The 16,187-nt window shown below is 50.7% G+C and overlaps 1 protein-coding gene across 11 annotated transcripts in view; it reads right to left on the bottom strand.

Moving 5' to 3' along the window:
* Window positions 1–2,106: 2,106 nt before the first annotated feature.
* CYB5RL (cytochrome b5 reductase like) overlaps window positions 2,107–16,187 on the bottom strand; it is a 35,898-nt gene continuing 21,817 nt past the window's right edge. For 9 of the 11 annotated variants that reach the window (XM_513422.8, XM_063802023.1, XM_063802004.1 and 6 more), the window contains one exon: window positions 2,107–12,753. In XM_513422.8, the coding sequence (XP_513422.3) occupies window positions 12,550–12,753 (204 nt within the window). In that variant the 3' untranslated portion in view covers window positions 2,107–12,549. The remainder of the gene's footprint in view (window positions 12,754–16,187) is intronic. The other 2 variants (XM_063802019.1, XM_063801984.1) reach the window with 1 other exon arrangement.

Here is a 16,187-nt window from a genome sequence, read left to right as displayed (position 1 = left end):
TGGCCATGTGGGAAGCTCTATTTAAACATTCATTAATTTAAATTAAGATCTGTATAACACCTTTGCAAGGTAAGACTTACCAGCTCCATTTCACTATTTGGTGACTAGGGCTCAGAGAGAATGGCTTTTATTCATTTTATTTATTCAACCAGCATCTATTGAGTACCTACTATGTGCCAGGTTCAATGCGTGATACTTTTGCACATTATCCCATTTAATCCCCATAGCTGTGTGGGGAGGCGTTAGCATCCCCCACTATTTCCAAACACTCCCCCAGGGGCAGTATCACCCTGCTTGACACCCCTGGTTCGCTGTCTGACTTCCCTACCAGCTTAAACACCGGGAGGGCAGAGAACTGCATTTTTTTCACTGCTGTGTTTCAGCACGTGGCACAGATTAAGTGCTCAACAGATACCTGTTGAGAGAAGGAATGAAAACATCCACAGTTTACAAATGTGGAAACTGCAGTTCTGGCCCCAGGCGCAGTGGCTCACGCCTGTAATCCCAGCACTTTGGGAGGCTGAGGCGGGCAGTTTACTTGAGGTCAGGAGTTCAAGACCAGCCTGGCTAACATGGTGAAATCCCGTCTCTACTAAAAATACAAAAATTAGCCAGGCATGGTGGCGGGCGCCTATAATCCCAGCTACTTGGGAGGCTGAGGCAGGGATAATTGCTTGAACCTGGGAGACAGAGGTTGCAGTGAACCAAGATGGCGCCACTGCACTCCAGCGTGGGGAACAGAGAGAGACTCCGTCTCAAGAAAAAAAATAAAAAGAAACTGCAGTTCAGAGAAATTAAGCGATTTGCCCAAAATCACACAGGGGCTCAATGGCAGAGCTGAGATTTGAACCTATGTCTGACCAGCTCCAAAGCCTGTGTTCTTACCACAGTGCTAATTCCACACATGGGAACCTCATTGGTGGAGAGGAAGAGCTGTGAGCTGGGGTGCAGATGAGGGCTGTGGGCTGTAGATGTCTGGAGAGGCAGGCAGCTGGGGGCAAGATCCCCATAGAGGCTCCTCAAGAGCCCTGGGTTTCTCCCGCCTCCAACCTGTCCACTTGTGTTTCCCCTCATGCTGCTGGTCATTCCGGTCAGGGGAGCAGTGCTCCCTCAACAGGTCCTCCATCAGGAAAGAGGGCCAGCCAAGCTGGAGCTTGGAAAGCCCAGACACAGAAGCTGCCACACCCAGGCCCCTGGGCCTCCTGCTGTTCACAGGCTCACCAGGGAGCTCAGAGTGAGAGGGAAGGGCTCAGAGAGAAGGGTGTGCCTAAGCTTTGGACTAGCAAAGCTGGAGGGGACTCTAGAGAGCAAGTCCAACCCCCTCTTCCTACCCCCTTTGCTGGCTGTGGAAACTGAGGCCCAGAGAGAGCAGAAAGAAAAGACAGAAGCCCACACTCACTGAGTGACTACTGGGTAGCAGGCCGAGCACCAGACCTTTCACATTTGTTTTGACAGCATCTGCAGCCCCCCAGGAGACGGTGGACACCTCGAGTCAGGGTCCTTAGGAACTCAGCAGAAAACCTGCATAGAAGCAGGTGTTCGGGAATGTTTGCTGAATACCTGCATGAATGACTTATTTAGTTCCCAGAACAATCAACTAGGTAGGAATTACTATCCTATTGAGGAAACTGCAGCCCAGAAAGGAAGGAATTGACCATTGCCTCAAATGCTGCTGAGAAATGAGCTCTGGACAGCAGGGACCTTATCGGGAGCACATGGGGTGGAGACGGGGAGTGGACAGCAGGCTGCAGTGGGTTGAGGAATGAAGGGAGGGGAGGAAGCAGGCACTGCAAGTTGTAAGCAGCTCTTCAAGGCAAGGTGGGAAATATGAGGGGGCAGGGGCGAGGCATTCTTCCCTGGAGGAACCCAGAGTAACGCAGGCTGGTGCTGGGCTTTGTGGCATTACCATGGGGGAACTTGGACAGGCTTCAGAGTTGGCTGGACAGAGCCAGTAGAGATATTCTGGAGATTCCCTGGAGGAAAAGATCCATTTATCCAGAGGGCCAGGGATCACTGAACTGGGCAAGAAGGTTTGCTCCTTGCCAAAGACCCCAGCTCCCCTGTATTAGTCCGTTTTCATGCTGCTGATAAAGACATACCAAAGACTGGGAAGAAAAAGAGGTGTTATTTATTTATTTATGAGACTGAGTCTTGGTCTGTCGCCCAGGCTGGAGTGCAGTGGCACGATCTTGGCTCACTGCAGCCTCTGCCTCCCGGGTTCCAGTGATTCTCCTGCCTCAGCCTCCTGGGTAGCTGGGATTACACAAAGCCAGCTAATTTTTGTATTTTTTTAGTAGAGATGGGTTTTTGCCACGTTGGCCAGGCTGGTCTCAAACTCCTAACCTCAGGTGATCCACCCACCTCGGCCTCCCAAAGTGCTGGGATTACAGGCGTGAGCCAATGCGTCCAGCCAAAAAAAGAGGTTTAATTGGACTTACAGTTCCACATGGCTGGGGAGGCCTCAGAATCACGGCAGGAGGCAAAAGGTACTGGCAAAAGAAATGAGGAAGAAGCAAAAGTGGAAACTCCTAATAAACCCATCAGATCTCGTGAGACTTATTCACTATCACGAGAACAGCAGGGTTTGAAAGAACGGCCCCCATGATTCAATTACCTCCCCCTGAGTCCCTCCCACAACACGTGAGAATTCTGGGAGATATAATTCAAGTTGAAATTTGAATGGGACACAGCCAAACCATATCATTCTGCCCCTGGCCTCCAAATCTCATGTCCTCACACTTCAAAACCAATCATGCCTTCCCAATAGTCCCTCAAAGTCTTAACTCATTTCAGCATTAACCCAAAAGTCCACAGTCCAAAGTCTCATCTAAGACAAGGCAAGTCCCTTCTGCCTATGAGCCTGTAAAATCAAAAGCAAGCTAGTTACTTCCTAGATACAACAGGGGTACAGGCATTGGGTAAATACAGGTGTTCCAAATGGGAGAAAATGCCAAAAAAAAAAAAAAAAAAGGGCATTACAGGGCCCATGGAAGTCTGAAACCCAGCAGGGCAGACACATTTTAAAGCTCCAAAATAATCTCCTTTGACTCTAGGTCTCACATCCAGGTCACACTGATGCAAGAGGTGGGTTACAATGGTCTGGGGCAGCTCCGCCCCTGTGGCTTTGCAGGGTACAGCCTCCTTCCCGGCTGCTTTCAAGAGCTGGCATTGTGTGTTGTCGTATCTGCAGCTTGTCCAGGTACACGGTGCAAGCTGTCGGTGGATCTACCATTCTGGGTCCGGAGGATGGCGGTAGCTCTTCTCTTCTCACAGTTCCACTAGGCGGTACCCCAGTAGGGACTCGGTGGGGGCTCCAACTCCACATTTCCCTTCCACACTGCCCTAGCAGAGGTTCTCCACGAGGGCCCCACCCCGGCAGCAAACTTTTGCTTGCGCATCCAGGCGTTTCCATATATCCTCTGAAATCTAGGCGGAGGTTCCCAAACCTCAATTCGTGACTTCTGTGCACCCACAGGCTCAACACCACATGGAAGCTGCCAAGGCTTGGGGCTTCCATTCTCTGAAACCACAGCCCAAGCTGTCCGTTGGCCCCTTTCAGCCATGGCTGGAGCAGTTGGGTAGGGCACCACGTCTCTAGATTGCACACAGCACGAGGACCCTGGGCCCGGCCCATGAAACCACTTTTTCCTCCTGGGCTTCTGGTCCTGTGATGGGAGAGGCTGCCGTGAAGTTCTCTGACATGGCCTGGAGACATTTTCCCCAAGGTCTTGGGGATTAACATTAGGCTCCTTGCTACTTATGCAAATTTCCATGGCTTGAATTTCTCCTAAAAAAATGGTTTTTTGGCCGGAAGTGGTGGCTGACGCCTGTAATCCCAGCACTTTGGGAGGCCAAGGAAGGTGGATCACGAGGTCAGGAGATCGAGACCATCCTGGTTAACATGGTGAAACCCCGTCTCTACTAAAAATACAAAAAATTGTGAGGCAGGAGAATCGCTTGAACCCAAGAGGTGGAGGTTGCAGTGAGCCTAGATTGTGCCACTGCACTCCAGCCTGGGCAACAGAGCAAGACTCCATTTCAAAAAAAAAATTTTTTTTTTTTTCTACTGCATCATCAAGGTGCAAATTTTCCAAACTTTTCTGCTCTGTTTCCCTTTTAAAATGGGATGCTTTTAACAGTACCCAAGTCACCTGTTGAAAGCTTTTCTGCTTAGAAATTTCTTCCACCAGATACCCTAAATCATCTCACTCAAGTTCAAAGTTCCACAAATCTCTAGGGCAGGGGCAAAATGCCGCCAGTCTCTCTGCTAAAACATAACAAGAGTCACCTTTGCTCCAGTTCCCAACAAGTTCCTCATCTCCATCTGAGACCACCTCAGCCTGGACCTTATTGTTCATATCGCTATCAGCATTTTGGGCAAAGCCATTCAACAAATCTCTAGGAAGTTCCAAACTTTCCCACATTTTCCTGTCTTCTTCTGAGGCCTCCAAACTGTTCCAGCCTCTGCCTGTTACCCAGTTCCAAAGTCACTTCCGCATTTTCGGGTATCTTTTCAGCAACGCTCCCCTCTATTGGTACCATTTTACTGTATTAGTCCATTTTCACGCTGCTGATAAAGACATACCTGAGACTGGGAAGAAAAGGTTTAATTGGACTTACAGTCCCACATGGCTGGGGAGGCCTCAGAATCATGGCGGGAGGCGAAAGGTACTTCTTACATAGTGGTGGCAAGAGAAAATGAGGAAGACGCAAAAGTGGAAATCCCTGATAAAACCATCAGATCTTGTGAGAGTTATTATCTACCATGAGAACAGCATGGGAAAGACTGGCCCCCATGATTCAATTACCTCCCCCTGGGTTCCTCCCACAACACATGGGAATTCTGGGAGATGCAATTCAAGTTAAGATTTGAAAGGGGACACAGCCAAACCATATCATCCCCTTAGAGGGAAGCAGGAGAAGGGAATTAACATTCACTGACACTCCCCTGTGGGCCAGGCACTGAGCTGACCACTTGGTTCACACAATCTCCTCTACTCCGCAAAGCAGCCCCCGGAGGAAAGAACCAGCATCTTCATCTGACAGAAGAGTGGTCACCAACTCACGGTCACACAGCTTCCACCAGCTCACCCCTTCCTTCAACAGACACTGCCTCCACACAGTGGCCAGCCAGACATCACACTAGATGGGGTCATGGGGTGGGGAGGGGATACAGTATCGAGCCCTGCCCTCATACAAGAACACCACTTTCTCCACTAGCTCCTTTACCTCTTGCTTATCAATTTCTTTGCCTATAAAATAAAGAAGCTGCTGATCCCTAAAGATTGTGAGAATTAAGCAAAGTGACATAGCAGACACTGTTGATGTGCTATCCATATCCCCCGCCCAACTGGAGGTAACTGCGGGAACTTTTCTATGTGCACTGATGGCTTCCTGTGTGTCTCTGCCTGGGGGCTTCTCTGGCTGCCAAACACTTGGCCCACCCAGAGGAAGCTGAAGTGCCAGGAGTTCATGTTCTCGGCCAATAAGGAGTCTGGTTGTCGGTGCATAAATGCCCCAGCTTCTCCACCCCTCGGTGGGATCACTGAGGCATGTTCCACAGTCTCTTGGCAAGGCCCCAGCAGAAAGAGCTCCGGGTGCCACCAGGAGTAGCCTGTCCATCCACATGCCCTTCATTGTCTTTCCCCATGACTTCCTCACCATGCTTCCCTGAAGCACCTCCACATAAACTTCTTGCACCCACATCCTTGTTCAGCGTCAGCTTTGGGGCAAACCCAGCCTAAAACAGTAACATTTTACAGCCTGGTACCCAGTAGACACTTAGCAAATGCTGTCTACCTTGATACTCATTTTCATTTTTATAGAAACAGACAGCTTTGAGAACACGGTTGCAGCTCTAGCTGAGTCACCGGTGGCTCATCAGCATCTTCCAGGAGCAAGTATGGGCCTGTGGCCTGGGGATGCAGCAAGAGGGAGGGGACTGAGGGCCATGGGCCTCAGCCTGTAGCCTCATGGGTCTGTAGCCTCAGCCACTTGGAAGCTAGGTTAATCTCTGTCATATACACACACTCTACAGTTTATAAAGTTGTTTTCTTGTGTTCCAGGGCCTACATCCCATTTTCCCTCCCATTGTTCCAAATCATATGTTCCAACTCAGGGTTCTGTGTTCAACACATTAGGCTTCAAGCCTAATGTGCCAAATGCTCTGCTTGTTGCAAATACACCCCTCCTCCTCCACCACCACCACCTCCCTCTCCTTCCAGGTTCCCTTGGGGTCTGCCAGGCTGGAGGTGAAGTTCCCCTGCATCTGGGCAGAGGAGCTGATATGGCTCACCTGCCTTCTAAGCTGGCTGGTGAGGCCCACCAGCCGGCCCAGTGTGCCCACCTGGCCATGATTTTGAGTGCTGGGACCAGGTGAAGGGTGTCACCTTGCCCCACTACAAGTTAGTCTGCTCTGTTAGCATTGGGAGCCAGGGGCAGGACGATGTGGTGGTCTCCAGCCAGAGCCTGTGGGACCTGCATGCAGACAGCTTTCCCACCTCCCACTACGTGAACCCACGCTCTTCTGCGTGGCACTGGTGCATGACATCTGTTTGGAGTGAGCCCTGCAGGATGAGGCCCACGTGGGGCCCCACATTAGGCCCTGGCACCCAAACCTCAGCCTCCAGCCCATCAGTCAGTGATCCCCTGTGAAAGCAGCACCTACCTGGGCAACCCCAGCAGCTTCCATGACTCATGGTCCATTAAAAAAAAGAAACAGAGTAAGATGCACCTACGTTTCCCCTCCTTGGGCCACCCGGGCCACACACACTGCTGAGCTCCTTCGCCTCTGGCTGGAATTATGTCAACCACTGCAGCTCCCAGCTGGATGTACAGATCAGAAGCTCTGAGGGGCAGCTATCTGTGTCTTTGATTAATAAAAAATGGGAGATAAATTAATAATGACTTAAAACATGCAATTTGGGATCAAAATCTCCCAAAGCATGGGAAAAATAATAAAAAGGAGAGTTCTTGATAGTGAAAGTCTGGAAATAAATGCTGTCCTCAGAGGTCAACCATGAGTCAGGGCACTGTTGGGGAGGGAGAAAGAAGGGGGAACGGGGTCTCACACCCACTCCGTGCCAGGTGCTGTGTTTGGGGTTTACACGTTTCCCTCATCCTCACACAACCCCAGGAGACAGTGCTACCATTCCCATTTTATAGATGAGCAAACTGAGGTTCACAGAGCCCAAGTTACTTGCCATAGGTCACAGGATCAGTAAGAGACTCAAACCTAGGTCTGCTTCATTGACAAAGGAAAACAAAACGACAAAAAAAGAAAGAAAAAAATAGGCCAACAGTGTGGTGCTTGGCAAGTCATTCTGGTTTGAGTTTATGAGGAAGAGGGACAAGTAGAGGGAACAGCCCATCAGCTATGAATACCAGGAATGATTTATATGATTTACTGCTGTGTCTCCTGCACCTAGAATGGGGCCTGGAACACAGTTCATGCTCAGAAATGATCTTCAGTGAATGGCTAAAATGTGTGGGGGGATAAAGAGGCATAGTCCATTCTGAGATAGGAGAGAGAAAGTGAATGTTTCTAAGCCCCTAGTTTCTAGAGAGCATTGAACAAGCACATTGGATTTTAAAAAAAAATTTTAATTATGGTACTATTTGAAAAACAGAAAAAGGTAGAAAATAATATAGTAGACGTTGGGGGAACTCATTGCCCAGATTTACCAGGTGTTCATATTTTGTCATGTTTATGTCAAGTATTTTTATAGTAAAATACAAATACAGATATGGCTAAAAACCCCATCACCCCATCCCATTCCCTTCCACCTATCACCACAGGCCACCACTATCCTTGAAGCTGGTGTGTCTCTGTCTCTTCCTGAGCATTTAGCATTATTTTGGGTTTTTACAGTTTCCAAGTACAGGTATCTCACTGTAGCTATCGTTTCACAATGTACATTTCACTCAGTTATTATGTTTTTAGGACTTCGTCTATATTGGTACATGTGGATGGAGTTCACTTTAATTGCTGTATCTGCAGGCAGTTTTTATTCCTTGCTATTTCAGAGAATGCAGCAATAAAAATCTTCTTTTTTTTTTGAGACTGAGTCTCGCTCTGTCACCCAGGGTGGAGTGCAGTGGTGCCATCTGGGCTCACTGCAACCTCCGCCTCCTGGGTTTAAGCAATTCTCCTGCCTCAGCCTCCCAAGTGGCTGGGATTACAGGTGCGCACCACTATGCCCAGCTAATTTTTGTATCTGTAGTAGAGACAGGGTTTCACCATGTTGGCCAGCATGGTCTCAAACTCCTGACCTCAGGTGATCTGCCCACCTCAGCCTCCCAAAGTGTTGGGATTACAGGCATGAGCCACCGCACCTGGTCATCAATAACAATCCTTTTTTTTTTTTTGAGATGGAGTCTCGCTCTGTCTCCCAGGCTGGAGCGCAGTGGCACAATCTTGGCTCCCTGCAAGCTCCGCCTCCCGGGTTCACACCATTCTCCTGCCTCAGCCTCCTGAGTAGCTGGGACTATAGGCGCATGCCACGCCCGGCTAATTTTTTGTATTTTTAGTACAGACGGGGTTTCACCATGTTAGCCAGGATGGTCTCAATCTCCTGACCTCGTGATCCACTTGCCTCGGCCTCCCAAAGTGCTGGGATTACAGGTGTGAGCCACCGCGCCCGGCCCAGTAACAATCTTTATACACATCTCTGGTTGCACTCATGTGTCACACACAACCTTTACCACAATCACAACATGCTGGAACTTGTGTATCCCTACATGACCTTGGAAAATCGCTTGAAGTCTCAGAAGCTTAGTTTCCTCATCAGTAAATTGGGGTAATAAAATAGCATGTATATTGGTGAAGATTCTTGCTTCAAAGTAGAGGAAACACCTTTTGCCACCTGGAAAGCACTTCCTGAACATTAGTTGTTTATCGCTCAGGTATTCGACATCCAGGAAGTGCTGAGCATCCTCCCCTGTTAGGGGTACAATGGGCCGGCCCTCATGCTCACATGCAGATGAGACTGATGGGTACAGTGACAGAAAAGCACACAAGCCTCTCTGCTCACTGACCAAGCTGGAGTGGAAGAGACAGGCGAGGCTCCCGGGAGGAAGTGACACTGAGCTGAGACCTCAAAAGATGAGGAGGCAAAAAAGGTGAGTGGGAGATCGGAAGGTGGGAGGCTGGCCAGGCAGAGGAAGCAGCGAGTGTAAGGGATGAGCTGACGCAAGAGAACATGTTTGGAGCCTGAGAGGTGGGTGTGAGTGGGCGGTGGCATAGAAAAAGTCTGGAGAGGTGGCAGAGCAGAGAGGCCCTACCCCAAGGCCACAGGGAGACAGGGAAGGATTTCAAGCAGGGGAGTGACAGGCTTGGATTTGTGTGTGGGGAAAACTGGTCTGGTCTCAGTGTGGAGGTGGCATGGAGACTGGGAGCTGGGAGACCCATGAGGGGAACACAGAAGTGACGCCGGTAAACATGGTGAGGGCTGAACTAAAGCCAATGCCGCTTCTGCGACCAAGAATCTGTCCTCAGGCCCTCTAGTAGCTGTTGCCTTCCTGAAGCTCGGGATGCACATGCACAAAGAGAGCTCTGTGTGGCTCACAGATTGTGGACACCTGGTTGACCTCTTGATGCCTGCGTATCATGTCTAGCTCCTAAGTCTCCCTTCTCCTACTGCAACATCACACGGTGGCCACGCCTCCCACAACACGCAGTGGGCATCATCAGAGGAACAGCAGCTGATGGGAACCATGCCCCCACAGCTCCAAGAGGTCTGAACTCACACACCACACCCCACACTCTTCTTCTTGGGCTTGCTCAGCACCTTGTGGGGCACAGCACCCGGCCCTGCACTCTCAAGTTTCCAGGCGGCAGGAGCCCTTTAGGCTTCTTGGCACCAAGGGCACGGCTGGGTCCCCACCAATGTCCCATGATAAGAGATGCCACCAGCAGCCAGGCTGCACAGAACCTACACGGACTGAGGGGAAGAGGAGGCCAACACATTCTAGGTTGGTTACCACTGGGTGGCCTTGTATAATATCTAAACATCATACATCTAAAATGAGACAAGGACAGAGATACGAGAACTGCCCCGGACTCTCTACTCCTTAAGTGGAGACCCCCTTAACACTCTTTTTGATTTTATTATTATTATTTTGAGACAGGGTCTTGCTCTGTCACACAGATTGGAGTGCAGTGGCTCAATCACAGCTCATTGTAGCCTCGACCTCCTTGGCTCAAGCAATACTCCCACCTCAGCCTCCAAAGTAGCTGGGACTACAGGCGCATACCACCACACCAGGTTAATCATTTTTTTTTTTTTTAGAGACAGGGTTTTGTCATGTTGGCCAGGCTGGCCTCGAACTTCTGGGCTCAGGCAATCTGCCTGCCGCAGCCTCCCAAAGTGCTGGGATTACAGGCATGAGCCACCGTGTCCGGCAACACTCTTAATATGAGTGACTTCAAAGCTTTTGAAGCCTCTACCCCCGCTGGCAGTGGTGTGCCCCTGGGCTCTCCCTAGACTAGGCTAAAGCCCCTGCCAACCACTCTCCCAGCACCCTGCACTTACCTTTTCATGACACCCATCACTTTTAGACTTACAGGTTGAATTGCTGCCTTCCTTGCTAGGCTGTAAGTTCCCCGATGGACATAACTGCATCTGCCTGGTGTGCTGTTGTTTCCCTGGTGTCTGAACAGAGTCAGGCTCCTGACAGGCCCCCGCTATTTGGAGCTGAGTCAATAGGATGTGCAAACTGAGGGAGAGGAAAGGGTGGAGGAAAACTCGCAGACCTCAGAGGCCTGGGGAGAGGAAAAGTGTCTTGCTCAAGTCACATACCAGGCAGGAAGAGATCATGGTTCCTGCTCAGAATCTTTGACTCTCAGTCAGGGCCTTTCCCACTCATTATACTGTGCTAGAAAGAGGCTACGAAACCCACAGAAAAGCGTTCTATAGTTAAATAAGCTTGAAAAACTCTGGATTAAACAAAATGAAAGGAGTTTCTTTGCCACTGGTCTTTTCAGGGCCTTTAACATGCTCCTGTGCCCGTGCTTCTGGAAGAAGGTCACACACAGTACTCCATGCTCTCTGACCCTGGAACTCTGCCTGTGAGGCGGTCTGAAACCTCCAGCACCACCCCCCAGCTATGTGTCACAATTATTTATTAAATGTGACACAGCAGAGAGATTTGTTGCCATTTTTTTGAGTGGCTAGGAAAATCCTTTTGTACAAATAAAAATAATTCAAAACTCCAATATATGAATGGGATAAAAATGCAACTGCTCTGGTTGAAGGGGGGACTGGGGATCCATCTGGAGCTGTCCTTTCACTGCTGCTATACAAAGAACCCTTGCTTCCCGTGGAGTGCAGTTTGAAAATCACTGGTGCAGAATTGGCACATGAGGTTGAAGCTAGGAGGCTTCTAGTGCTGGCTCTGCCATGGACTGTTTTACCCTGGGCAAGTCATTTAGTCTCACTGGGCTTCAGTTTCCCGTGTATATGATAAGTCTGTCACACTGTATGTTTCTTAGAGTCCTGAACTTTCAGCTTTGATATGGTGAAGAGTACCTTTCTATGACTATAAAAGTCTAACTCTAAGATTCCATGGCTTAATATTCCAATTCTGGGACTGCCTGTAGCTAGCCCAAGCTGGTGCAGCACGCTAGAGCCCAGGCTGTGGAAGGCAGAATTCATTAACTGCAGTGCGCTGCCCAGGGGCACTGGGTTCCCGGGATGGGGGTGCCGGGTTCCTGGGGTGGATGGACCGGGATCGGCAGCCGCTCAGTGGGACAAGCTGGGAGAGGGACCCAGGTCTCCTGACTCCTGCTCTATCTTTAGATCTCCATAGCAACCATCACCAGGGCACCGAGCTGAAGGCACAGGCTGAGTGGCTGCCTGCAGGAGGAGGGAGGGGCGTTTCCTTCCCGTGCCTCTTCTTTTGCTAGGCTCGATTTTTGAGCCAGGAAAGGGGACTGAGAATGAAGCTGTTCACAGCAAGAAAGGCTTGGGGCCAATACAAAGACAGTCGAGGGCCCCACCTTGCTCTCAGGACGTGGTCAAGTCATAGAACCCAAGACCTTCATGTGTCAGGCTCATGGCACTGGAGGAAAGGCAGAATCCTCCTCCAAAGAGCTCTAAGCCTCTCCCGCGTCCTTCCCTACACACTCAGGAGCCCCTAATCTGAGATGGTGCTGAGGCCACAGTTGGAGCCCCCATTAGATCCTCTAATCAGAGGGGCCAGGGAAGCTCCTCCCGACTCTTCCCCTGCCCAACTCCTACTCCTCCTGGGGCTCAGCCTGGACTTGGCTTCCTCTGAAGAGTCCTCCCTGACTCCCAGGCTGGTTGCTCACCTCCTCAGGGCCCCTACAGCCCGTCCTCCTTCTACATAGTAGGAGGCCAGGAGGAGTGATTAACCTCATGGGGCAGATGAGAAGTAGAGGTTCTGAGCAGTAAAGACGCTTGCCCAAGGTCACCTGGCAAATGAGCAGCAGGACCAGGCCTGGACTCCGTGTCTTCTGATTCCAGTCTGTGCTCCTTCCTGGGTCCCAGTAGCAGGCTCATGGCCTAGGCTTTGGAAGAGAGGCCAGGGCTAGAAGAGGAAATAGGAGTCCTCAGTGAGGCCTGCGCACAGTAAGCACCTGGCTATGTCTTTGGTGAACTCAGCCGAGCCACAGACCAGTGCGAATGGCTTTCTCCGACAGCAGCTGACCAGCTCTTTAATTAGGTCCTGGCCCAGGTGGCCAAAGTGGGTTTTCTCTTGGTAACTCCAGGGAAGCTGCTCTGAGGAGCTCTCCTGGGAAGACAAGAAAGGCATGGGTGACTACAAGGGAGCGGGGGGTCCTTAGTGTTCACACAGCCAGCTCTCCTCTGCAAAATGAGGAAACCGAGGCAGAGGGTGTAGAAGCCAACCTATATCCAGGCCCACCATGGGCCAGGCATTTCCTCCTTATCTCCAAAACAAGCCTGTGAGAACTATCACCCTCCCACGACAGCAGAGGCACAGGGAAGAGGGACTTCCCTGTGGCACACAATGAGGCAGGGGCAGCAGCAGGACCAGAACTCAAGTCCCACCATTTCTCACTGCCTTCCAGCAGCCACACCTGTCACTGTGGGACGGATGTTTTCTCCCCTGACTGTGGGTTTCCCAGAATCTTTCCAAGGTTAGCTATCATCATCACCCTCGGAGCATAACTTTTGCTCATTTCTTTTAAGGTTTCAATGAACATATTCATTTAGCAGATATTTACCAAGTGCTTATTCTGTGCCAGGCACCGAGCTAGCCACTGGGGATATGGCAGCTGCTCAGAAGAGACAAGGGTCCTGGCTGCATACAACACAGATCCCAGGTCACAATGCCTTCACTGAGAAAGGCTAAGCTCGCATTCCAAGGCTGGACGGTGACCCCACGGACCCAGGATCCTTCTCTCTGCCCTTCTAGCCTTAGCTGCAGCTTTCCTCCTCAGGGTCACAAAATGAAGGCTCCACTCCCAGGTGACTTGAAGGAATTTCTTCTATTTTTTTAAATGAACATTTTATTGGAGTACGACATATGTGTAGAAAAGTATACAAATCATTAAGTATACAGTTAGCCCTCTGTATCCATGGGTTCCACATTTGTGGATTCAACCAACTGTGGATTGAAAATATTTTTTAAAAAACATTAAAAAATAACAATATAGCAATAGAAACACACAAAAAAATACAGTATAAGAGCTATTTACTCAACATTTACATTGTATTAGGTATTATAATTTAGAGATAATTTAAGTCACATGGGAGGATGTGCATAAATTACATGCAAATACCACACCATTTTATATCAAGGACTCGAGCATCCTCAGATTTTGCTATCTGCAGGGGGTCCTGGAGTCAATCCCCCATGAATACCAAGGGACAACTATATATAGTCTGAAGAATTTAAATGAAAAAACCATCTTACAAGCCCACAAAAAAACAAAATCCAGAACAGAGCCATCACTCTGCAGATCCTACGAAGGCAAGTTGCTAGTTCCTGGGGCTAGGCACAAAGACAGGATTGGTGGGGAGTGGAGCTCCACTGCCACTTTCCTGCTGAGTGACTGTGACCTCTCGGGATCGTGATTGTGAGGAGAGTATCCACTATGGAAAGCCACTGTCCAGAGAGCCGTGGTGCTGGTGTAAGCCCTGGGAGAGGCCCTGTGAGGAGAGGCCTCTATTCTGAGGCACACTCAAAGGGCCCTGGAGGCAGGTGCAGTGGCTCAAGCCTGTAATCCCAGCACTTTGGGAGGCTGAGGTGGCAGGATCGCTTGAGCCCAGGAGTTCAAGACCAGCCTGGGCAATGTGACAAAAGCTGGTCTACAAAAAATACAAAAATTAGCTAGGGGTGATGCTATGTGCCTATAGTCCCAGTTGCTTGGGAGACTGAGGTAGGAGGATCATCTAAGCCCAGGGAGGTTGAGGCTTCAGTGAGTTATGATTGCACCACTGCACTCCAGCATGGGCAACAGAGTGACACCCTGTCTCAAAACAAAACAAACAGGGTCCCCTGGAGCCCCACCTCACAGAGTCTGTGCTGATGAGGGGGATCCTCTCTGATGATCTGGCATTTCCCAAGCTCCCACTATGGTCTGACCCACCAGATGGGGCCTTGGGGCCCACTGGCCTCACCTCCCCTTTTCCACTGCTCATTTCCCTCAGACCACTTAGGTTCAGCTCAGCCTATCCCACCATGCACCCTGAGATGCCCTGGGCCTGGCTGCTGGTGAGACGGATAGGGGACCCCACAAACAGTGACGGTGCAGCAGGTGGGTGCTGTGAAGGAGAGCCAGGGTGGTGGCAGCAGAACCACCAAGGCCAGCCTGGGGGCTCTAGGAAAGCTTCCAGGATGGACTTCTACCTCAACAGGGATGTGAGGGGTACAGAGGTGTGAGGTGAGGAAAGGAGAGCACTCCTGGCAGGCAGAAGGGCGTGAGCAAAGGCCCAGAAGCCAGAAAAGCACAGCACACTTGCAACCATAGGCAGACCCATGACATCAGGCCACAGCTCACGGGGACGGCGGGCTAGGAGATGAGGCCACAGAGGGAGGCAGTTCCCAGGCATGGACCTCATCCTGTGAGCAGTAGGGAGCCAGGCAAGGGCTAGAAACAGGGTGGTGGTAGGGTCAGATCTGCCTTTAGGACTGCAGGAGGCAGGACAAATCAGCAGGGAGTGGCTGGTACAGGGAGACTCTTGAGGATGCTGCAGCTGTGGCCCAGGCAGGGGAGAGAGCACACTGAGTCAAGAGAGTGTGTACAGGCAGGAGCCACCAGTCACCCCCTTCACCTGCCACTGATGGCCAGCCCACTCGCTTGCCCAACCCCAGGCCACTGGCACCACCCTGGCCCAGCTGGGGGCTAAAAATCTTCTATTGCTGGTGAACTTTAACGGAAATGCCACCTGCTTGGTAAAGCCATCCCTGACCCTGCCTGGCCTCTGCCCACCACTGGCATCCTGAACATCCTCACAGCACCTTGTGCTGTGCTGCCTTATTCTGAGGAGCACTAAGACCACAGCCTTTGAGCAGGACCTCCTGGGTTCATACTCCACTCTCCACTAACTTGCTGTGTTACCCTGGGCAAGGTTCTTAACCATTCTGTGCCTCAGTTTCCACATCTGTACAAGGAGCATGATGGGAGTATAAGCCTCATAAGATTGTGGTGGAGATTAAATTAAATAAAGTGCTTAGAATGGTGCTGGCTACAGAGAATGTGCTGAATGAAGGGGAGTCCTTTTCAGCCGTCTCTGTGGCTGTCACCCATAGATAGGTGAGCAGCCGGAGGGCTGGGAGTGGGTCACCTTCACTGTTGTGTGTCTGACACCTGCCACATTCTCAGGCGACAGAGGAGGGAAAGCAAGGCTGGCCAGCAGCTTGGGGACCCTCTGCCAGGTGCTGCCTTCCTGCCCTCCTCCCAGCATCCTTGTCCAGGCTCTCAGGCAGGCTGCCCATGCTGCTGGGCAACAGTGGCCCATCCCTTGCGCCCACCCCTTGGGCTGCACGCTAGCCTTTGGCTCCATTCTCCTTCCTTGGGCACTTTCTGCTGCTATAAATGTTCACCACGCTCTCATGTCATGCCACTGAGCATTCTGCCCCATGGACAGGCCTGCAGAACCCAGCCCCTGGGGAGCCCAGGGACCCTTATATTGGGACGGGAAATCCAATTTCCTCACCCTCCACACCCAGCTACAATGTTGAGGATCAAATAAGTGTTT

Source organism: Pan troglodytes, chromosome 1 (assembly GCF_028858775.2).
Source record: "Pan troglodytes isolate AG18354 chromosome 1, NHGRI_mPanTro3-v2.0_pri, whole genome shotgun sequence".
Taxonomy (NCBI): Eukaryota; Metazoa; Chordata; class Mammalia; order Primates; family Hominidae; genus Pan; species Pan troglodytes.
Note: the sequence above shows the minus strand (reverse complement) of the source record. Positions and strands in the feature narration are given on the sequence as shown.